Here is a 25,532-nt window from a genome sequence, read left to right on the forward strand (position 1 = left end):
ACAAAGAACCTGTCTTATGGGGACAGTAATGAGTGAAGTCCATGGAATGAGGCTAATGTGTGTGTGGGGATGGGTGGTGTTGGGGGTTAAATGAGAAAAACATGCTGAATGAGCTGATGTGGGGGGCACAATGGGCCTCAATAAAGCCACAAAACAAAGGTTGAGGTGCAGGATAAGTGAACAGCACAGTGGATTTGAGAGAAAAGTGCAATCCTCCAGAGCGATCTGTGCAGCGTGAAGAATCTGTCCCAGTTCTGCTTTGTGTTTCTCCTCACTGAGCTCCACGTCGTATAGCGACACCCACCACCACCACCAAGAAAGTAGGTCGAGGATGAAAGGAGAATGTGGGAGGAAGGAAGAGAGACAGAGTGACAGAATAAGGGAGGATGGCAGACAGTGAATGAGTGATAATGCATGCCAGTGCAGCATGAGCAGGACCGACTCCAGGACTGCCCCTCCCCGAGTCCCTTCATCAGCATCACTCCGCCACCCTTTCATCTGCTCCCAGAAAAAAACAAAACAATCTACATTTCTGCCTGCCTCTGTCACATCAGTGAAGAAGAGATTTGACACGCCACGCAAATAAAAGGTGCTGGTGTTCAGTTGTCTCTGGATGCTTCCAATGTCCAGCAAATGGCTGCTTGGCCATAAACCTGCCATCTACAGACTGGTCAGTATAGAAGTGAGGGACTGTTGAAGTCCATGGGATAAATCTGCATACATTTTTATTACAAGTAAAAAAAAATAATGTTTTTATGTTCATTATAATTATGTCTTAATAAATCCATATCCGTAATTATTTATTATGGAAACAATCACTTAATAAAAAAATGACTGGATATCACTAAAATGTCAACTATGATACAAAAAGCACAGCAATTATATATTAACCCGTCGAGATTGACTTGCAAATGATCCATAATTATGGAGTCCAGAATGACATGAAATTTGTCCTAAATGACTTGAAAATCATCCCACAGACACAAACGTGATCCAAAATGATGAGAAACGATCCAAGCTGACATAAAACTTGTTGAAATTGACAAGAAAATTGTCTAAAATGATTCGAAAAATGTCCAAAATGACTAAAAAATTGTCCAAAATGACTTGAAAATTGTCCATAATTGCAGAAAATTAGTTCAGAATGACATGGAATTTGTCCTAAATGACTTGAAAACTATCCCATAGGCACAAAAATGATCAAAAAGTCTGTTTGTAGTAGTTCTAGGTGTTTTGTGGTCATTTTGTGTGTCTCACGTCATTTTGTGTCTTTATATAATAATTATCTGTCTCACTGAGTCATTTTGTGTCTTTTTGAGCATTTTTGGTCATTTTGTTATTATTTCTTTGTCAGTTTGTGTCTCTCTCTGGTCATTTTTGGTCATAATCATTCTGTTTATGGTCGTTTTGTCTCTTTTTATGATAATTTTGTGTCATTTTACAACACAAAATAACAAATTGTCTCTGTGTCCGAGAAATCCCTGTCCACTAAGGCCTTGTCCACACGTAGCCGGGTATCTCACAAAACGAAGATATTTTTCTACGATTCGGCCTATCATCCAAAAGAAAACGCAGATTTACGTCATCAAAAACGATTCTTTTTAAAAACTCCGACCAAAGTGAAGATTTGCGAATTCTCCGTTTTATGCGTCTGCATGTGGACATCAGTAACCGGGGTTTTGCGTTTCGAAACGTCACCGCCTGCGACAAAATATGTTCTTACGTCACATATGCGACCTGTGTTTACATTGGGTAACAGCATGGATGCTCTCACAAGGTTTTGGGCGCTGTTTCTTGTACAGGCGCTTTTTACTTGCTTGTTTTTACAAGCCCAGATACTGCTCCACATTCAACAACACAGGCGAAGGACGACATTAAGGACGGTTATTATCCACCTCCTTGCTAGGATTTGGGGAACTACTGCCACCTAAAGGTCCAGCATGCTTATGAATGTGCTGAAAAACGCACTTATGCGGTTAGGTGTGGATGAAGTTTTTTTCTAAAAACGAGGTGGTGTGTACGTAAGTTTTTTTCTAGACGGAGGGGACAGGCTATTCGGTTTTACAAAAACCCTGCTACGTGTGGACAAGGCCTAAGTTCCCCATTCCAAAAACACCTCTCCAGGAAGTGTGTTAATTCCAGATCACATGACCTGCTCCACATGATGTCATTTCCTCCTGAAGAAAAGACTGGCCAGACTCCAAGGCTTTCTGACTTATTTAATAGAAAGTAGTCAACAGGTTTACTACAATATATTTAGAAAGAATTTTACATTTTACTCAGTTGTATATATAACATTTAGAAGAATCATTGTGTAAAATGCCATGTGGTGTTTGGTTGATTTTAGGCCTGAAAACAGCAAAAATGCCAACTATGATACAAAAAGTTCTGCAGTTAGATATTGACCTATATGCTCTATGGACTTTGTAAGTTAGGTGATTCGTCAGACACAACTAATAAAAGGGGGTTAATAATAAACAAGGCATAGATAAAACGAGGAGATGTTATTTATTCAAACTTTTTCTGCATTTTAGAATGATTTTTTTAAGTGCAATGTTTGGTCAAATTGGCATATGTACAGAAGAGTGACCAATTAAAAGAAAAACCAATTAAGTGACTTAAATAAGCTGTTGTGCCGTTGCATGCCGCCAGGACAGCTTTGATTCAACGGGTTTCTTTAACTTAATGATGAGACTGGAGAGCGCTGTTTGAGATACTGGTCCAAAATCTCCCATAGGGTTGAGATCTGGTGACTGTAAAGACTACACCTGATGATCCATATCCTTATAATGCCATAAAAAACACCCAGTGACCCTTCAAGTCTGCGGATGTGGTCACTGCCCTACTGGAAGAGACCACTCCCCACAGAATACAAGCCTTCCTTATAAGATACAGGTGATCACTTAACCCTCGTGTCGTCCTGCGGGTCAAACTGACCCGTTTTGAAGTTTCAAAATGTGGAAAAAAAATATATTTTCACAGTGAAAGTGTCCACATTTTCAACATTTTTGGGAAATTTTTTGAACATTTTTTCATGGGACAAAAAAGAATTGTAAAAAAAAAATTATTTTTAAGAACATTCACAAAAAAAAATCAACCAAAATCCAGCGAATTTCACTGGATTTTGATGGATTTTTTTTGTGAATGTTCTTAAAGAAAATATTAGAAGTTTTACTGATATATATGGAATCACTTTAGATATTTTAGGATTTTTTTGGAAGATTTTTACTCATTTTTTGAAAAATATTTACAAGAATTTTCTTGCCAAATTTGGAGGATTTTTTAAAAATAAAACTTTTAAGGGAAACTTTTAAGGAATTATTGGAATTTTCTTCCTGAAGGTTTTGCAAATTTGGGGAATTTTTTTGCAGAATTTTTGGATTTTTTTCAGACAAGGAAACAATATTTTTTGGTGCTCGTAAATGAAGACAACAGGAGGGTTAATATAGTTTTGTTTTATATGTACATTCGATTTTCTTATTTATTGCTGTTAATTTAGCTTGTTTTAATGCACCGTCCAGTGGCAGCTACTTATATTTTCGCCATGCCCTCATCTATGATGACAATAAAGCTATTCTATTCTATGTAAAAGAGCACAAGTGGAAAGCAAATGACTCTCGTTGACATCTGTCTATAAGGGGATTCAGTCAGGTCCCATCCCAGCCATATCTGTCTCAGAGGTCACCTCAGCTGTTTCTTCCCATAATCCTTGTTCAGTTCCAAGTAGGATGATGTCCTAATTTGCGCGGCTATAAATATCCCAATGTCAGATATGCTTAGACTAGCAGAGAAACAAGAGAACATAAAAAAACGAAAGAAAAATGCAGACATAGACTAAGCACAACAGAATAACTGAAAAAAAGCTGTTTTAAAGTCACTGTTGTCGCTTTGAGGCAAAAGTTGTCAGCGGCCAATCGAGTAAGTCATGTGGCATTCACGGTTAGCCAAGGGGCAAAAAGTCTGTGTGCAGTCATTTGTCTTTGTGACCCACCACCACACAGATCAACAATCTTTTCCCTGTAGCAGTACCTCCAGCCTCGCCATGAATTCCAATGAACTCAGCTGACTTCAGGGTGGAAAGCTGGTGACAACAAAGCAGCAGGCAGCAACAAACTCATTATCAGTGGGTAGGCATTCCCTCTCATTCCTCAAAGAAAGCCAGAGTCTTGAAACCTTGACTGCAGGTAACGAATACCTGACCATGTGTCATAATGCCACACAGACTTGCCTCTTCCTTTCCTTTAATTTGTCCAGGGCCTCTGTTCTTCCCCTCAGTCATTGTCATTAGGAATGTGGAAACACCACTTGAGCTGTTCAGCCCCTAAACTTCCCTCCCCTGGGCCCCAAATTCACTCCACCTATCACATTCACAAAGCCAGATAAGTAATCCTCTTAAAGAGAACCTGATATAGAAGAGGTCACATGTTGTATGCGGCTGCTTCAGGGGCAAAAAGGAGAAAAAACTTAAAAATAAAGAGGCTGGAAATAGCAGTGAATAGAAAACCATGAAACAGGAGCAGAATAATTCCCATTAATGGGAGGCAGGATAGCTTTGGCAAGACATGCTGCACTTCTGAGCGTAAATAATATAAATATAAATAATTTCACTTGATGTTCCCGGTGTAAACTTTCCTTGAATAGAATGTTAACTACTTTTTTTCAGTGAACAGCACTAAAAAAGCAGTGTGTGCGTCACAGGCTTGTTAAGCATTTAAAGACCCAAAGTGCAAGAACACGTCAGAAATGAGAGATTTAAAAACAGGAGGGAATCCCTGTTCAGTCAAACTATTACATAAGATACATACTACATGTGCCTTTATTAAACCACTTGTCTTTTAACTCTCCTGTTGTCTTCATTTACAGGCACCAAAAAATAGTTTCCTTGTCTGAAAAAAAATCCAAAAATTCTGCAAAAAAAAATCCCCAAATTTGCAAAACCTTCGGGAAGAAAATTCCAATAATTCCTTAAAAGTTTATCTTAAAAGTTTTATTTTAAAAAAAATCCCCCAAATTTGGCAAGAAAATTCTAGTGAATATTTTCAAAAAATGAGTAAAAATCTTCCAAAAAAAATCCTAAAAATATCTAAAGTGATTCCATATATATCAGTAAAACTTCTATTTTCTTTCAGAACATTCACCTAAAAACGACCAAAATCCAGCAAAATTCGCTGGATTTTGGTTGATTTTTTTGTGAATGTTCTTAAAGAAATGTTTTTAGCATTTCTTTTTTTCCACCAAAAAATGTTCAAAGATTTCCCAAAAATGTTGAAAATGTGGACATCAGAAGTTTTACTGTGAAAATATTTGGGTTTTTTTCCCCACATTTTCAAACTTTAAAACGGGTCAATTTTGACCCACAGGATGACACGAGGGTTAAACTGCTGTTTTTAACTGTATGTACTGATATTCTTGGCCAGGTCTCTCTTGTAAAAGAGATTTTGGATCTCAATGGGACAAATCTGGTTAAATAAAGGTAATAATAATAACAATAACAATAATAACAACAGAGTAAATATGGGATTATACTGCACATAGACTAAAATTATCCTCAACCCTGCAAGTGTTCTGCAGAAATATCCTTCTGCAAAGCTCGGTCCAGAGGGGATACTTGTTGTGAACTAGTCACAAACTAAAACCTTGTAGAGACTTGATTCCCTCCCTGGTGTAATGAGAACCTCTGGAGGTTTTACTGTGTTTGTTTAGCATAAGCATGCATATTATAGAGGGGAAAAAAAGCCTCATAAATAAGGAGCGCTATTGTTACACAGAATTTGCAGTGTGTCCGTTTACGCTTCTCACCTCCTGTGCGGCCGAGACCGACCTGCACTGCGGGGTGCAGGCTGCCCTCATTGTTGAGGAGGTGAGGCAGATGGTGGTAGATGTTTGGCACCTGGAGAGGCTTCCTGTTGGCGAGTTCCTTCAGTAGTTTCTGTGTCTCATCTGAAAGCAGGCACAAAGAAGCCAGTTAGGTGGAGCCCCCCCTTCTCAGTTTCATCAAATGGTGACAGGAGTGAAAAATTATATCGACATGGCTTAATTGTTCCGGTGAACACCACATGACCAGAACGTCCTTGATTCAATTACTGACTGGGGGACCTTTGTTTCGTGTCATACCCCCTCTCTCTGCCTCGCATTTCCCATCTGTCGCGACTGTCAAATGAAGACAAAATGCCATAAAGATGAAAAAATAATTAGACTTTCAACCCTCGTGTCGTCCTGCGAGTAAATTGACCTGTTTTAAAGTTTTAAAATGTGGAAAAAAAAAAATTCACAGTGAAATTTCTGATGTCCACATTTTCAACACTTTGGGGAAATCTTTGAACATTTTTTGGTGAAAAAAAAGAAATGTTAATAAATGTTTCTGAAGAACATTCACAAAAAATTATGTGAATGTTCTTAAAGAAAATATTAGAAGTTTTACTGATATATATGGAATCACTTTAGATATTTTTAGGATTTTTTTTGGAAGATTTTTACTCATTTCTTGAAAATATTTACAAGAATTTACTTGCCAAATTTGGGGCATTTTTTTTTTTTTTTTAAAATAAAACTTTTAAGGGAAACTTTTAAGGAATTATTGGAGTTTTCTCCCTAAAGTTTTTGCAAATTTTCAGAAATTTGGGAAATTTATTTGCTGAATTATTGGATTTTTTTCAGAAAAAGAAACAATATTTTTTGGTGCCCATAAATGAGGACAACGGGAGGGTTAAGCAGCAGCTGCAATACTTAAAGCATCACAAAGTTACCACAGAACTACAGAAATACTGAATTAAATGTTTCACTGATTTAATAACAATATAAAAATCTGAGTTCTGTTGAACAGGAACGTTTAATGGCTGCAAGACTATTTTTATTGCACTACTGAAGACTACTGCAACAAATAAATCAGTTCAATTTTATTTATATAACGCCAATTACAATACAGATTATCTCAAAGACTCTTTACAGACACAAATGGCCTGAAATAAGACTCAGTCAAATTGAGTACACAATAAAATAAACATTTAAAAATGTATATCAACCACCAAAATGAAAATGAAAGTAAAATTACTGACAGTTTATTTTCTGTGTTCTCAAAAGCATGATAGTACAGACTATGTAAAGGCCATTTAATTTTAAGTTTTAAAGGCAATGTGCAACATAAAATCTATAGCAGCAACTGCTAGCCAACTATTGTGATAATTATTTTACTGTTTTGGTAGTGTTTTAACATAAAATAGTCCCTGGTTTCTGTTAAAATGCAAAAATATGCATGTCCTAATAAGTTTAAAAACAAGACTGCAAACTACAGTTGTACATCTATATTTGAATTATGTGCTGTGTGAGGAGGTAAAATGCTCTAGTGATTAGAGGAAGTTAGATTCTATAACCCAGGCTCGACTCCGTCCAAGTAAAAGGATGTTTCATTTCATTTTTACTGGAAATAAGCTAACTCCAGAGAGGCACTTCCCCTCTGAATGTCATTGGAACAGATAAGATTTGGTCAAAACTGTGTTTTGTCACAAAAATGGAATGTCACAAACCCGAACAGCAAGCAAATGAAAAACCTTTTGTCACACCTGGGAGTGCAGCACATTTTTGATTTTAACGGAATCAGCCGAGGATTCGGAGCCGCTGAAAGGTGGAACACTTGACTGAAACACTGCAGAATTTACAGACAACGTCACCACGTCAGCTGCACAAAAAGGACTCGGCCTGTCATCATGTGGTTTGCACGTGTGTACATATGTGTCCGTTACCTGAGAAGTTTGTGAGGGCATCTTTGCTGCTGTTAGTTTCTGCTATCGCACGTCTGAACTGCTCGAGAATGTTGTTGAGCTCGGAAGAGCGCTGCAGCGTCCTGTGCTCGGCTACACGAAGACGTTCTTTCAAAGCATGGAACTCCCGCTGATAAGCTATCAGCTTCTCTGTAAGGAAAAGGAAAAGAGGGTACATTAGCAGGTGGCAATTCCTCTGTAAATTCCCTGTAATTAAAGAAGCAACAGTCTGATACTTTAACTCTCGTGTCGTCCTGCGGGTCAAAATTGACCCGTTTTAAAGTTTGAAAATGTGCAAAAAAAATAGATTTTCACAGTGAAACTTCTGATTTCAACATTTTTGGGAAATCTTTGAACATTTTTTGGTGGAAAAAAAAATGTTAAAAATGTTTCTGAAGAACATTCACAAAAAAAATCAACCAAAATCCAGCGAATTTCGCGTTTTTCGTGTTGTGTTAGTGTGTGTGTGACGTGAGGAGGAGCGCTCCAGCAGTGTGTGTGTGTGTTGCAGAGACGAGTGTGGAAGCGGAAGCATAGCGAGATGCACCATGACGATATATCCAGTCATAGAGGGCCAGTGTGAGGAGCCAGTGTTCCCTGGATGAACTGTAAGTGTGGACAGTTGCTGCTGGTTCAATAAAGTGCCTCATTCTCCCCCTGCAAAGTTTGTCCGGCCTTATATCTGGCTGTTACCATTAACGAGCCACACTAAGTTAAGTGGGCTTAGCTACCCAAGGCTGCCCAACCGCGGTTCAGCTGCTGGCAGAATCGGGTCGGTAACAGCTTTTAAGTTAAAGGTAATCGATCTGCCTGTCGAAGAAGGAAATAGAGCTGCTATAGGTAAGCTTAGTATCAGTGAATCAATGGTGAGACGTTGGAGTCGGCAGCGTGAAGAACTGACTCAATGCGTTTTACTGCCGTGTTACAGGCACTGTTCGGAAAAAAAACATATTTAATTAAAAGTTTTTAAAAAATCTGTCTGTGTAAATATCTCATCTTACAACGTGGACACCTGTGGCTTATAGACAGGTGCGGCTTATATATGTACAAAACTTTTTTTCTTTTTAAATTTAGTGGGTGCAGCTTATATTCAGGTGCGCTCAATAGTGCGGAAATTACGGTAGCTATATGTCTCTAGTTTGCATTTTGATATGATGCTGTTGCAGACTCACAGCTTAATAAATGTTATCACTGGTTTAATAGACACAATGAAAGAGTCTGAGCCTAAAGTCCAATTCTATAGGATTATTCCTCATTATGGAAAAATAAGAAAAGCCACACATCATCATCTGTGTTAATAACTTTGCAACACAAAACAATACTGTAACAAAGTGATAAGACAAAATGACAAAAACGAGACACAAAACGACAAAAACGAGACACAATGACAAAAATGAGATACAAAATTACAAAAACAAGACACAAAATGGCAAAAACAAATAAGCATGAAAAGAAAGCACAGACAAACAAGAAATGCATTCATTTGGGTCTGATGTTGAATTATTAAAATATATTACCCTTTCTCAAACAGTTTAATTTGATTATTGACTTGTATTAGAAGTGATCTTTGCATACAGGGAGATTTAAATGAATTGTGCCATACAGCAGTTATGATGAATGTGACTGTTTCACTAATAAGTGATAAAGCTGCCAGTGTGGAAAGACTGTCACATCTTTTTTTTTTTTTCTCACATCTTAATGTACTGACATTAACCCAACGTACATTTTAGCACCACTTAGGTTTGGTCACCTGAGGTGGTTCCAGTATCTGGTCTGGTCCATGGACTACCAGTGTCAGTCTTAGTAGCACAGACTTGACTTTGTTCCATAATGTATGAGCTTACAGGGAGACTATGTATGTTGGGTGGGTTGTGGGTTTGGCCAGTCTCTGATCTTCCTCCTCTAGTAGATTTATTGTGCCCTTTCACGGAGTCCTTCACTACTACAAAACCCAGACTCCCTTTATCTTTCCCTCTCCATCACTCGCTCTGACTGAGCTATTGTCCGCCACAGAATCTGTGTTGTTCCTCCTGAATGTTGATCTCTAAGACACACAGACAGGTGCTGTCATTTGGCCCGACGCTCATGAAAAGGGCAGCTTCAAAACTAAGACAAGACTTTCATCTTCACATCAGTCCTTTGATTGCAGGGCTCCAGGTCTGCCGAGTTGAAACCACACCTGTAATCCCAGTGCAAAGAAAAGGACACACACTGAGCACGGCAGGAAGGGAAACAACAAACAGATACGGTTTCTCTTTAACTATACGTTTCCCGTGCAGTAGGTGGTGAAACTGTGGGCGTTTTCACATCTATCGATAATCAGTTTCACTTTCAAGGAAGTACATTATCTGAGCAGTGTGCTAATGCTAAAGTACGCTGGGCAGAGTTTACACAAGTCTTCTGGCATTTCAGGTAAGAGTCCCTCCCACTATTGTGACAAAAAGGCCTGTCACTCAAGCTAAGAAACAAAACAGCTAAATCAAGCGGCATCACTATCAAATTCAAGGAGAGAGTGTAACAGTGCACAAAGTTCACAGCTCAGTGAGAATATCAGTACTGAAGTCATGGTTTGGAGCAAAGAAGACCAAAAAAACAAAACAGAACTTCTTTCTTTTTCTATTTAAATTTTCAAAAAGAAAAGATATTCATAAGTACCTAATTGGCCACATTCGTATGTAACAGTCAAGACACCTCAAATGCTGCATGCAATCAATAGGAAAAGCTCTCCTAAAGTAGAAAAGTGTCCATGAAGACAAGTGCAGCGTATTTCTTATATAACTTAGTTTAACCACTAAAACCAGCAGTGCAATTTCAGCTTTAAAAAACTGCACAATTGTTAGTGTAGAAGAACAATTTGTGCTTGGCTCAGTGTGAGCTCCGTACGGCAGAGAAGTGTACCAGTAGAAAGCCGATGAATTGCACACATTTATTAAAACTGGTACAGTATTTTCCCAGTTGGTGAGCTGCCAAAACGCTCCCGGTGAAACTGTCGAATGTTTGATCTGGGAGTGAAAGTTTCTCAATACGCACAGAATATCTGCAATCTGCTCACAGGGCGTACCCAACTGACAAAACATCACACGGAGCTGAACATCGCATACCGAACAATTCAGATAAATGCTAGCGAATGGTGAACATACTTGACTGGTCCAACAAAACAAAAAATGACAAAAATTAAACAAAAAACACAAGCAAGACAAAAAGGAAACACAAAACGACAAAAACGTGAGACAAATGACAAAAGCCAGACATAAAAAGACAAAAAAAAAACAACATAAAATTTTACAAACATGAGACAAAATGACAAAAGAACAATCTAGTATTTTACTTTCTGATCAAAACAACTTGTCATGGTCTAGAAATTATTTTAAATTTATAGTTTTACTAATTTACAATCTGCAGTTAATGTCTTCTCTGGAATTTTTGCACTTTGAGGGCCGGATTGGACCCTCTGGAGGACTGGTTTTGTTTGACACCCCTGCTCTAGACAACTGAATGAGACTGAAAAATGCATTAAATAATTACAGCTACCTGAGGTCTGGACTACATCTATAAAATCTCATTATTCTTCTCTGCTCTCCAGAACCATGAGTAGTGGGGGAAGGGCTAAGTGGGTCCGCTCTGCCTCTGAGCTTGACAACGTCTCCTTTCTGTTTGCATCCAACCTCTTCCCTTAACATCGTCTCACTCCATCCTCCTCATTTCACATTCCAGTATTTTTAGAGTTATATATGCCAGTGCTCTATGCCATTTCTGCTTTAATTTTAATTTTTGTCCGCCGTGCTTTCACAGCCACCACCCTCCTGAGATGTTTTGGCCTTATGTGTCATCCTCGACTCTATTGTACAGTTTTTTTAATTTATTTATTAATGAGCTATGTAGGAGGAATGAGGGGGTGGATGCATGCTGGAGGTTCAACAAAAAGCCTTTATAACAAACAGACTCAGGCCTCATGTTCACTGACAAACAAAAAGGTGCACAAACATGTTAAGATTTTATTATTACTAATAAAATACAGTATTTGAAGCTTTGATTCTCACATTCCTAGACATGCTTTAACCCTGGTGTCGTCCTGCGGGTCAAATTGACCCGTTTTAAAGTTTGATAATGTGGAAAAAAAATAGATTTTCACAGTGAAAACTTCTACATTTTTGGGAAATTTTTATACATTTTTTGGTGAAAAAAGAAATGTTTAAAAATGTTTCTTAAGAACATTCACAAAAAAAAAATCAACCAAAATCCAGCGAATTTTGCTGGATTTTGGTTGTTTTTATGTGAATGTTCTGAAAGAAAATGGAAGTTTTATGATGTATATGGAATCACTTTAGATAATTTTAGGATTTTTTGGAAGATTTTTTAGGATTTTTTGAAAATATTTACAAGAATTTTCTTGCCAAATTTGGGGGATTTTTTTTTTTTTAAAGTAAAACTTTTGAGGGAAACTTTTAAGGAATTATTGGAATTTTCTTCTTGAAGGTTTTGCAAATTTTCAGAAATTTGGGGAATTTTTTTTCTGAATTTTTGGATTTTTGTCACACAAAGAAACAAATCCAGGATTTTTTGGAAGATTTTTTAGGATTTTTTGAAAATATTTACAAGAATTTTCTTGCCAAATTTGGGGGATTTTTTTTTTTTTTAAATAAAACTTTTGAGGGAAACTTTTAAGGAATTATTGGAATTTTCTTCTTGAAGGTTTTGCAAATTTTCAGAAATTTGGGGAATTTTTTTGCTGAATTTTAGTTTTTTTTTCACACAAGGAAACAATATTTATTGGTGCCTGTAAATGAGGACAGCAGGAGGGTCAAGCGGGCGGCACGAGTACGTTTTCCTTCCACTCACTCCGCTGATATTAATATGATAAAGAAAAAACAAGAGAGGTCTTTAAGCTGCAACACTCCACTAAACCTAATTGTCAACAATCTCACTCTTAGGACATGCATTCAGACTTCCAATGCATTTAACCCTCCTGTTTTCTTCATTTACGGGCACCAAAAAATATTGTTTCCTTTTCTAAAAAAAAAAAATCAGCAAAAAAATTCCCCAAATTTCCGAAAATTTACAAAACCTTCAGGAAAAAAATTCCAATATTTCCTTGAAATTTTCCCTTAAAAGTTTTATTTTTAAAAAATCCCCCAAACTGTGCAAGAAAATTCTTGTAAACATTTTCAAAAAATGCATAAAAATCTTCAAAAGAAATCCTAAAAATATCTAAAGTGATTCCATATATATCAGTAAAACTTCTAATATTTTCTTTAAGAACATTCACATAAAAATCAACCAAAATCCAGTGAAATTCACTGGATTTTGGTAGATTTTTTTTGTGTGTGAATGTTCTTAAGAATCATTTTTAACATTTCTTTTTTTCCGCCAAACAATGTTCAAAAATTTCCCCAAAATGTTGAAAATGTGGACATCAGAAGTTTCACTGTGAAAATATATATATTTTTCCACATTTTCAAACTTTAAAACAGGTCAATTTTGAGCTGCAGGACGACACAAAGGTTAAAATTGATGAGACAGTATGAGCCAAGGAGAGAAATTGTCTATTACATTTCACAGCAGCAATCAAATCAAACTTGGCAACGATTATGTAATCTACTGATGATGGAGTGCACACACATTAGCCCCCTTCTTTGTTGTCAACCTTATGTGTTGCAAAACAGCAGTCTAGTCTCATCATCACGGTATGCCAACATGTGTTGCTTTCAATTTTCAATTAAACCCACTTTTTGAAAAATACTTTCTGTGGTTTTTGTCAGTCAGTTAGTAAATCTTCTGTTCAGGAAGTCTAATTGCGATAAGAATCTCTTGTAAAGGAAATGTCTTCAGAGCAATCTGCTTATTAACAACAACAACACAAGTCAGTCACACACAGCAGTCGTCAGATACACACTGGTATAAATATTAACATATCAATGCGTAGATCTTTTAGATGCCACTGAGGAATTAGTGGGTTTTTTGCATTTTGGTGCATAGTAGTGGACAACAACTTTTTCCAGTTAGGAGAAACCTTTGCAGCCAGTGTAAACCATGACATCTATTCTGATAATCAGGGTTGTTTACATTGTGCTTGGCTAGGATTTGTTAAGTGTTCTGGCAGCTTTTAAGTGTTAACCATCCAGCCCTTTTCATATAACAGTAGTAAAGCGTGGCTGATATCTTGAGTAATGACTCAAACTGCTCCATGGAAAATGTTATTGAGTAGTTTAATAGCAGCGGCAGCAGTGTGAACATAAAGGAGCGCTCAGTAGTGAAGCATAAAGAAGAAACTCTGCTCCAGTATGAGAATCCAGTGTAAGATTCCAGTTTGAGTTTTAGAAATGATGCGTGTGGAGACGTTTTAGGAATGACACTCATTGTTTGATGCTGCTATTTCTGTGAGCACCATATTACAACCTCCTGTGTGATTTCCAGCCTCAGACAGACGACTCTGAGATGCTCACGGCTTTAGCAGATTTGCTCAGTTAACAATTACGAAGCATAAAACACTCTTCCTTCTTGCAAATGTGGCTTCCTCCTTGCTTTACTGGAGCCTATACCTTTTCCTTCCTCTGTTGTTTTCGGCTTTCTTCTATCATCGCATCGCTCCAAAAACAATGGGCCAAAAATAGCTCATGTTATTGCAGTAAAGGAGGCAAATGAGCAGGCAGATACTGTAAGATAGGCTAGAGTTCAGCACTTAGAATGGGAGAGGATGCGGCTTGCACATTGTGTTTTTCTTTTCAGTTGTAATATCTGGCCGTGTGTGTGTGTGCGTTCAGCTTGTGCACGCTGTGAGGTAGGGCAGTTTGCCAGACAAATCCTAAATGGCCTGGAAGGAAGAGGAGAGCAGAAAGACCAAATCTTACAAGAGAGAATGAGAAGAGCCTGAGGTAGGCTGTAAGATGGAGAGAAAGAATGAGAATGCTGACGAGGCACTGAAACCGTGTGATACTTGGGTTTTTTTATGTACTTTGTATCCTGCAGTCACACACACACATCCACCTCACTTTTTCCCCAGACAGCCCTTACTCTGTTAACCCTCCTGTTGTCTTCATTTACAGGCACCAAAAAATATTGTTTCCTTGTCTGAAAAAAATCCAAAAATTCAGCAAAAAAATTCCACAAATTTCAGAAAATTTGCAAAACCTTCAGGAAGAAAATTCCAATATTTTCTTCAAAGTTTCCCTTAAAAGTTTTATTTTAAAAGAAATCCGCCAAATTTGGCAAGAAAATTCCTCTCAATATTTTCAAAAGATGAGTAAAAATTTTCCAAAAAAATCCTAAAAATATCTAAAGTGATTCCATATGTATATATCAGTGTAACTTCTAATATTTTCTTTAAGAACATTCACAAAAAAAAATCGACCAAAATCCAGCGAAATTCTCTGGATTTTGGTTGATTTTTATGTGAATGTTCTTGAGAAACATTTTTAACATTTCCACCAAAAAATGTTCAAAGATTTCCCAAAAATGTTGAAAATGTGGACATCAGAAGTTTCACTGTGAAAATATTTTTTTTCCCACATTTTCAAACTTTAAAATGGGTCAATTTTGACCCTCGTGGTTAAAACAGACATCCTCCGCTGTTAATAAGTTAACAATCATTGTTGTTTCCCTCCTCGTGATTCTTTTCACTTCCTCCATCCCACAAAGCTCTCCATTCATTCATACATGCTCTTTATTTGCTTCTGGACTGAATTCTCAGACAGCAACACAATTTGCCCTCAGTATCGAGGGAGAAGAGATGATGATTGTTGGACTCCAGCTGTACTCTATTGAATAATCTGTGGCATAAGCCTGCTGCATATACTGGGACGTGTCTGTACATGTTAGATTGTCTGTGTGGATGTGGATTATGTAGTAATATTTTGGCAGATTTTGCACCGCAATTTTATTGGGAAAAGGAAGTCATTTTTGCTGCAATTGATACCAAACAAACAAGCAAGCATGTTTCCTTATGGTTAGAGAAGATTATTCCTATGTTGGGGCATCTTCTTTTGAAATGGTCTGTTGGTACAGATTTTACCTTTAATAGGTTTTAGATTGGTCACTCAGCCCTAACATGTACCTAACAGGAATTTATAAAATATGGACTCCACATGTACTGTTCATCCTTGTGGCCACACATATGTTCAATGTGGGCTTAGGTTGTTGTGTAAGGGCAGATTTCACCTACTTTCTTATAGATAGTATGCAACACAATGCACTGAAATCATTTCATGTAGCTACATCAATATATTATTTTATGATCCTTATTAATTAATTAATGTGCTATTTTAATGATCAATTTATTCATTATTCTGCTTATTATACCATTGTAGTGTAAAGTACCCTTTATAATTAATTTATTTAGAATACTCAGCACAAAAATATTCAGTTTAATATGTTATAGACCAGAAACGGCACTGAATCCTAACATGTCAGAAGCAACAACAAGCAAGTGTTTTTTCATTCTTACTTGAAAAACATCCAGCTTGATTAAATAGCAGATTATTCTCTGCCTGTCAAGTAATCAGAGACTCAGCAAATCTGTCAGCCCTAAAAATAGTTTCTAATGGACTCTGAGCTCTCAGTCCCACTGGATATCATTAAACAATTGATCGGGGACATCGCTGGAAGTGAAGTTTCCAAAAAAGAGTGCTGTCTCTGGCCGATCGTAGCCTCACAGCAGCCAAGTGGAGCCAGAGGAGTGGAAGGAAGCCAAGCAGGGCCATGCTTTCAGCTCGGTGCTGTCAGGCAGCATGCTCTGCCACAAAGAGAAACAGCAGCTTATCATGACTTCCAGCACAGCAGAGGAGGAACAGTGGAGGTCAGGAGAAACAGGGAGCCCATGGTGAGGAAGCAAAATTAACAATCTGGCTTTGAACAGTTGCCAAGGGAGCAAATATTAGTCAGGCTTTTTCTGATATTTCCTCACTTCTTGACCCCACAATCTTTTTTAAATTTTTTTTTTAAAACTTTAACTCGTGTCGTCTTGCAGGTCAAAATTGACTTGTTTTAAAGTTTGAAAATGTGGGGGGAAAAAAATATTTTCACAGTGAAACTTCTGATGTCCACATTTTCAACATTATTGGGAAATTTTTAAACATTTTTTGGCGGAAAAAAAGACATGTTAAAAATGATTCTTAAGAACATTCACATAAAAATCAACCAAAATCCAGTGAATTTTGCTGGATTTTGGTTGTTTTTATGTGAATGTTCTTAAAGAAAATATTAGAAGTTTTACTGATATATATGGAATCACTTTAGATATTTTTAGGATTTTTTTGGAAGATTTTTCTCATTTTTTGGAAAATATTTACAAGAATTTTCTTGCCAAATTTGGGGGATTTTTTTTCAATAAAACATTCAAGGGAAACTTTGAAGGAATTATTGGAATTTTCTTCCTGAAGGTTTTGCAAATGTTCAGAAATTTGGGGATTTTTTTTTGCTGATTTTTTTTCAGACAAGGAAACAATATTTTTTGGTGCCAGTAGAGGACAGCAGGAGGGTTAAGCGAAGTGAAAGGGCTGTGGCGTTCTTCAAAGGAAAGGGGACAGAATGGGATAAAGGTGTGCATTTTCTCTGTCTGAAAACTACATGGAACCATTCAGGGAATATCACTTGCCTACTCATGGATCGACTTGCGCTTCTTGTCAGGAAAATACCACCAAAAATCAATACTACTACTCTGTGCGTGTGCAGTATTATTTATGTGTTGGTGTGCTTGTTTTTTCTGATTTAAGGGGAGTGCTGCAAGATGTACACTTAGTGAAACTGTGAACCTGAAAATATGGCATCAACTATTTTAATTTTTAAATGATTACAATGTTTGGATCTTTTCTTTAACCAGCGGGTATGAAAACGTCTCACATGATCCTTCGTGTAAATGCAGCTAAAGCCAAGCAACTAAACTCTGAGTTGTACTATGCCTGTTTAAAGGCCATAAGGCGTTTTAAGCTAATGTTGGAATATCTGTCAACTTTGACATCTGCTCACTAAACACCAACATGTTCTGTACTCCGTTTAAGAGCCCAGTTAAACGCTTTGTGTTGCACAAAGCAGCTGCAGTGTAGAATCACATGGCCAGCAGCTGCACCACTTGAGGGTCTTCATACATGCATAATGAATGTGGACATGCTTTTCAGCAACCTAGACGAGTTTTCAGGACTGTTCAGTTTGTTAAGGCTGGCTGCCGGTTGTATGGCAAAATATGAATAAGAGCTGAAGAGCTTTCGAGGTAAATTAGTGATTGAAAACTGGCCGGTGGTGCGCTGCTCCTGGTTCTGTGGCAAAATGCTGATTTCGGCAACTGGATGCTGCTTTTCTCGGAAAACACGTGGCTTATTATCCACCAACACATCAGGATATTACATCTCAGATCAGTTAATAAGAGTCAGAATGAGTAGGAAGTAGTTCCAGTAAATGATTGCAGATTATTACCAGGAACACTGTCACATTTTGGCACATTGTGGCAGAATTTTTTCGGTCTGTTAGGTTAGGTCCCGCACAAAATTATCATTTTTTTTCTATTGCACTGAGAAGGCAGCAGTGATCCCAAATGAGGATATCTCTAAACAGCAGCAGATGAGGTGGAATATTTCTGGTTTCTGCATTTGTGTGTGTGCATGCGTGCATGTGTGTGTAATTGAGTTAAATGACCCTTTAAACACAATTTCCTCAACAGCTGGTGTAGAGTCATCTGCACCTCTAGTAAAAATTTAGCTGAGCTCGTATTTCAAGCAGAATGATTCACTACGTTTTCACAAAAGCGGTATTTAGCCGATTCTTTTTCCAGTTTACAAGAGCTGCTTGTCTGCCGGTATGTGCTGCATGTAGAGATTTCCCAATTGCTTGTTTGGATGTCAATTGGGGTAGACCGATTGTTAAATTGGACCGTTGTGCGTTTCAAAGTGAAAATGTGCCTGAAAAGTGAAATGTAGCTGTACCAGGGACATCTGCATATTATGTAGTGCAACTCTCACTCATGCAGACATAAACTGCACAAGTCCCTCATCAGCACTCACCAGGCCGCAGTCAGCAGCATGCATCAGCACGGCAGGACGAGGTCAAGGACAAGACCACTCAGGGCTTTTGATGAGCTGATGGATTGACTGATAACTCTTAACACTGTGCTGAGTTCAGGGCTGGATTTTTGTTAAGTATTTCTCAGCACTAAGATTATCCTCGCCCTCACTTAAACTTTGAAATTCATTCTTAATTCAGATTTGGAGGCTCAGAGTGTGAGTCTCTCTCACATATTCAGTCTTCAGATGCTTAAATTACTGTAACTGAAGTCCAGGTGAGGACAGTGTTATGACAACTATGATAAATCTATAAATGCACCTAAACATTGTGTGGATATCAGAGTGTTGAGTATCTAAATGAAAAACATTATGAACTACATATTTCATAAAGCGACTCATTTTGGATGCATTAATGATACAACCCATCCCAGGTAATCAATCAATCAATCAGAATTTATTTGTATAGTCCTTTACAACAACCCAAAGGGTGACCAAAGTGCTTCACAGTAAACAACAAGAAAATAACTTAAAAACACTGCAGCAGAGGTGTCAAACATGCGGCCCGTGAACCAAAAGTGGCCCTCCAGAAGGTCCAATCCGGCCCACAGGACAAAATTGTGAAGCGTAAAAATTACAGAGAAGACATTAACTGCAGATTGTAAATTTGCAAAACAATAAATTTAAAATAATTGAGACCATGACAAGTTGTTATGAACTAAAATACTAGACTGTTCATTGTTCTTTTGTCATTTTTTGTCTCATTATTGTAATGTTTTGTCTTGTTTTTGTTGTTTTTTTGTCTGACATTTGCCATTTGTCTCATGTTCTTGTCGTTTTGTTTCCTTTTTATCTAGCTTGTGTATTTTTGTCTTATTTTTGTCATTTTGTTTTGCTTTATTCATTGGTTTGTGCATCGTTTTTGTCATTTTGTGTTTTTTTAATCTCGCTTGTGTTGTTAGTCTATTTTTTGTCACTTTGTAAATTTTTTGTCAAATTTTTTGTCTCTTGTTTTATGTCATTTGTCACATTTTTGTCATTTTGTTTCTCATTTTTGTCATTTAATGTCTCGTTTTTGTAATATTTTGACTTGTTTTTGTAGTTTTTGTCTTTTTTGTCAGACTTTTATCATGTTCAACTTAATATTAACTTAATATTTTCTTTAAGAACATTCACATAAAAATCAACCAAAATAAAGCGAACTTCACTGGATTTTGGTTGATTTTTATGTGAATGTTCTTAAGAAAGATTTTTAATATTTCTTTTTTTCCCACCAAAAAATGTTCAAAGATTTCCCAAAAATGTTGAAAAAGTGGACATCAGAAGTTTCACTGTGAAAATATTTATTTTTCTCCACATTTTCAAACTTTAAAACGGGTCAATTTTGACCTGCAGGACGACATGAGGGTTAAAACACATTGATACTTGGTGCCAGTTTAACAATAACATATCTCACAGAGGAAAGTATTGCACTATAATCCTACATCATCCTCTTTTTTCCATCTCCAGCTCCACCTTTATTATTCATATTTATTCTGCGTTAATATGTTATGGTCTACTTGAGATGTAAGCACAGAGATACCAGAGAGCGGTCTCTCACTAGGGGACAGAGGAGACTCTAACAGAGAAGTACACATTCTGGAGAGTCATTCAACATGGAGTGTTTGGACAGCTGACTGGCACAGCCCTCATTCACAGCAGTCGAGTGACCAGGAACAGAATGGGCTGTCAGAAGCAAAAGGATCTGGCAACAATAAATCAAAACCAAAACTTCACCCAAGATTACCTCTCCACCCCAGTAGCAACCAGAACAAGACAACCAAATGTGTCCTTGATTTGCAGTAATTTAATTATACAACACAGTCGTGAGCCTTAATACAAATACGTTTCCGGTATACAAATACCAGAACGGGCTTTGAAAATTTGCATTTTCAAAATGGCTCAATGCCGGAGGCCAAGTACACTGTAAACACCCACACTGGGCAGAGTCAACAGGAGAAGCCATCTATAACTGCAGGGAGAAATGATATGAGACATAAAATAGACTCATAGGTTTAAAAAAAAGAAAGACAACATCGCATGTTAAGACAAGAAACAACACAGACGCAGAGAGGCAGGTAGTCAGTGCAATGCTAGGTAAAGAATAAAACCTGTGACGCTGATGACGCAGGTAAAGCCAACACTTAACCCTCATGCTGTCCTGCGGGTCAAACTGATCCGTTTTAAAGCTTTAAAATGTGGGAAAAAATATCTGTTTTCACAGTGAAACTTACAATGTCCCTATTTTCAATTTTTGGGGCAAGTTTGAACATTTTTGGTGGAAAAAATAAATGTTAAAAATGTTTAAGAATATTCACATAAAAAAAAAATCAACCAAAAACCAGTGAATTTCACTGGATTTTGGTTGATTTTTATGTGAATGTTCTTAAAGAAAATATTAGAGGCTTTATTGATATATATGGAATCACTTTAGATATTTTTAGGATTTTTTTGGAAGATTTTTTTCTCATTTTTTGAAAATATTTACTAGAATTTTCTTGCCAAATTTGGGGGATTTTTTTAGACAAAACTTTTAAGGGAAACTTTAAAGGAATTATTGGAATTTTCTTCCTGAAGGTTTTGCAACTTTTCAGAAATTTGGGGAAATTTTTTTGCTGAATTTTAGGATTTTTTTTTCAGACAAGGAAACAATATTTTTTGGTGCCCGTAAATGAAGACAACAGGAGGGTTAAAGGCCACACACTAATCAGACTTTGATGCACCCTGGAATTAACACACAGAGACGCGAACTGATAAAGGATATATAGTCCAGCTTTAGGCATCCTGAAGTGACAAACCCATTTCAAAAGAATGTCTGCAAATCCTTTTGTTTTTTATTTCTGACATTTGATTAGCATTTCTTTTTATTTGTCCCTCCACCCAGCTAAGACACTGTTACATTTGATCATCTCCATCACAAAAAGAAAGAAAACAACCCAGAAATATGCGCAAAGAATTACAGCTATTAGAATGCAAAGAATTTACTGGAAAAAAATGTGCTTCAACTTCAACTCTGGGCCCGAAAAGAGCTCTTCACTGCTGCTCATATCCTTGTTTAACCCAAAGAACATGAATATTTGTCTAAACTGAGATGAACTTGTGATAAACAAACACTATTTTCAAATTCCAATACTATGTTTCACAGTACACAGCAGGTTATGAACAGACAAGTAGATCAAAGATAAACACAATAAATGTGAAGGCAGCAATTAGCAAAGAAATGCGGCACGTAAGCATAACACTATCAAATCAAGAATCATGTGAAATCTGCCAACGACACATGAAGACACTTGTTGGATATACAAAAACTGCAAATATAGAAGTCTGAGTGTAATACAAAACAATAGAAATGTACTGTCTGTTTCAGAGTCAGTGGCTAGTATAATTATTCCTCTACTCGCTGTTAGAGTATTCAATCATTTTTAGCATATGACATCTCGAGTGTTTTTCTGTCCTCACACAACAGATTGTACGTATTTTATAGCCACCATTGTTTACATCCAAGTTTACCAGTTTGCAGTCTTCTTTTTCTGTCTCTGCTGGCTTACTACTCTATATTTTGGCATGTTCCCGTTACCAGAACGGTGCGACACTGTCAGCAAGACTGTATCGACTGTATGCAAGTGGCCCAGCATGTGTGTGTGCACGCCCTTGTGCACGTGACAAACAAAATGGGGAGTCACTCATAAAAACAACAAAACAGTTCAATAGCCCTACGAGAGGTCAAACACTCCACAGGGAACCTTTAAGCTGCAGTGTGCTGAGCTCTTCCTACCATTCACCTTTAAATACCAGCATTAGTGACGCTCACAGGCCTTTCTGACTCAAGACATGTTTTTATCATGATAAGAAACCCACAGGTAAATATAATAATGATGAATTCAGTTCCTGTTTCAGTCCCAGGGGCCTGGCTGCTAGCTTGAATACAACATGGTGAATGTAATTAGTCAAAATAACTCCTTTTAAATGGACTATTGATCATCCTTGCGAATTCCAGTTGCTGAAGACAAAAATATCTTCTGAATCCTGAGTACTATTCCAATGTAAAGTCAAACAATAAAAGCCTACAATCGCTCTCACATTTGTGTCTATAGTCCATGGACCCAGACCCAACATCTCCAGTATCAGTACCACTCCAGGTGACCAATTCTTTTTGGTCTTTTTAACCAGCTATATGTCTCTAGTTTGCATTTTGATATGATGCTGTTGCAGACTCACAGCTTAATAAATGTTATCACTGGTTTAATGGACACAATGAAAGAGTCTGAGCCTAAAGTCCAATTCTATAGGATTATTCCTCATCATGAAAAAATAAGAAAAGCCACACATCATCATCTGTGTTAATAACTTTACAACACAGAACAATACTAGAACAAACTGGAGTCTGAGAAAGATTTCGCTGCTATGGTAACTAGATTGTCTGTGACAAAAACAAAAAACTGAATGACAAAGCAAGGCACAAAATGACAAAAACAAGACACAAAATGACAAAAACAAGACACAAAACGACCACTTAGGTTTGGTCATCTGAGGTGGTTCCAATATCTGGTCTGGCTCATGGACTACTACAGCCTAATTTGACCTTATGTGATCATCGCTGTGTCTCATGACATTTATGTCACATTAAGCAGAAGGGTCTGCTCTAAATGACGTCCATTGGACCACTGCATTGTATCAACAGGTGCCGCAGAAATGAGGGAATAATCTCTATGGGCCTTTCCTTATCACACACACACACTTCCATCTAACCAGCTGACCAGCCTGCAGCTTGTGTTGCCATTCACTGGACTCCATTTAAAGGAAAATATTTCATCAAGCTGATAAGCTCCACAGTAATCACAACATGAAGCCTTGGCTTGGAATTTATCTAAAGGCTGCAATTATTTACACTCTGCTGATAACAAGTCACTAAGGCCCATATCCCTGCCCACGCAGACCGGGTTAGCCCTGGTGTTGTGAGCGCTCAGCCTCAGGCACAACTGAAACACAGACACACTTGTGTAATAAGGTCAAGCCCAGATGTTTGACAGGACATGTGCAAGACCTTAATGTTTGTGCGGGGAGCAAAATGCAATTGAATGGTGTAATTATGCAGAAGTGTTGCAACTGTTCCACCTGGTGCTGCAAAGTGATTGGGGCATAACAGCAGAAAACACATCAAAAATACATCTGTGCTGGGGGAAAAAAATCACAGAAAACATACATCTGATGTTGAAATTTAATGTTGAATGGAAACAATATTATCTATTTTTCAAGATTCCCTCCTCACAATTATTAAAAGTCGCCTCGGGTGAGAATCCTATGGAAGCCTGTTTCCATCACTTGGAGAAAAAAAAGCTTTAATATCTCACAATTATGACTTAATATCTCATAATTATCACCTAATATCTCACAATTATGATAAAAACTCATAATCTTGACTTAATATCTCATAATTTTGACTTAATATCTCACAACGACTTAATAGCTCATAATTATCACCTAATATCTCATAATTATGATAAAAACTCATAATCTTGACTTAATATCTCATAATTTTGACTTAATATCTCATAACCGGGGTATAACAGCAGGGATGAGAGGAGATGAGTTGTGGCTACAGGTTTGCAAAGCTGGTACACACGTGTGGTAATAGTGTGCTGAAAACACCTGACACCCGGTGGAGATCCACGTTTCCCGTTCATTCCAGTCCGCTGAATGGAGCCTGAACGGGTCCGAGGTGAGCAGCAACACCTGCTCTCTGACGACACACATCAGCTCGCTGTCTGCCAGGTAGATAACCAGGCCCTGGCTGGAAAACCAACCGCAGAAACACCACAACATCACACCTGGCGTTAGTGCAGCAGCAGGAGGCGGCGAGGACCTTACCTTTGCCGTTCTGCCATGCCGTGTACCAGGAGAGGCTGAGGAAAGACGTGAAGAAAATAATCGCAGTGGCCACAGTTCCATTTCTGAGCCTCATCTCATTTCAGCGATGCGGGACCCCGGAGCTGCCGTCGCCTCCCTGCCTCCCTCCGTCTCTCTGCGGCTTCAGGATGGTGAGCCGGGCGTAGGCGCGGGCATATGGGCGCGACAAACGGTAAAACGCTCCACTTTAGCCGGACTGGTGCGCTGACGGAGAGGGGGGAGTGCACCGCGTCTCGGTGCGTCTTTTCTGGTCGTTGCTCCCGCTGCTGTACCGCCCTACGAGTCGTCAGTTACCGTGATTAACATGGTCGGCTAACGCAGAAGAAGCTCGGCGCCCATCCGACCCATGGTGCTGTTAACGGCCAGTCCTCAGCTACAAGTTCCCAGTCGGAGGCATTTCAAGCGGCTGGTCCTCCGGGATAGGCTGCTGGCTCTCTGACGGCGTCCGGAAAGGAAACGCCTCAAATCACGCTGATTCCACTTCCAACCGGCAACAGATGAACAACAAAAACCACAAGCAGGCTGTCGCTAACCCGTCGAGCCTCTTCGACCAAGTTTTTTTTTAACCTGCCGTGTAGCAGGTCGACCCGCTTTCACTGCGACACAGTTAGCCAGTTAGCTGCCGAGCTAGCATTAAGTTAAACTCCTTCAACCTGCGAACACCGAGACCCTTTCTACCGTCTGTGGTCGACTAGTTTCGGTCCATTTCCGTTAATACACGGCCTAAACCGAATTATAGCTTTCAGACGTTAAACACCAGCTAACCGTCACGTTAAACCAACCAGAAGGTCCACCTGTCAAACCAGCCGGTGTTAGTGACGGCTCCTCCGCTGGGACTTTCAAA

At 38.1% G+C, this 25,532-nt stretch overlaps 1 protein-coding gene across 1 annotated transcript in view; it reads right to left on the reverse strand.

Moving 5' to 3' along the window:
- Positions 1 to 25,532, reverse strand: part of mgat4a (alpha-1,3-mannosyl-glycoprotein 4-beta-N-acetylglucosaminyltransferase A) — a 42,412-nt gene extending 16,880 nt beyond the window's left edge. Inside the window, exons 1-3 of the mRNA XM_023265320.3 lie at positions 24,650 to 25,532; positions 7,740 to 7,907; positions 5,800 to 5,940 (exon numbers count right to left, since the gene is read on the reverse strand). Of these exons, the coding sequence (XP_023121088.2) occupies positions 5,800 to 5,940; positions 7,740 to 7,907; positions 24,650 to 24,743 (403 nt within the window). The 5' untranslated portion in view covers positions 24,744 to 25,532. The remainder of the gene's footprint in view (positions 1 to 5,799; positions 5,941 to 7,739; positions 7,908 to 24,649) is intronic.

Source organism: Amphiprion ocellaris, chromosome 11, assembly GCF_022539595.1.
Source record: "Amphiprion ocellaris isolate individual 3 ecotype Okinawa chromosome 11, ASM2253959v1, whole genome shotgun sequence".
Classification (NCBI taxonomy): Eukaryota; Metazoa; Chordata; class Actinopteri; family Pomacentridae; genus Amphiprion; species Amphiprion ocellaris.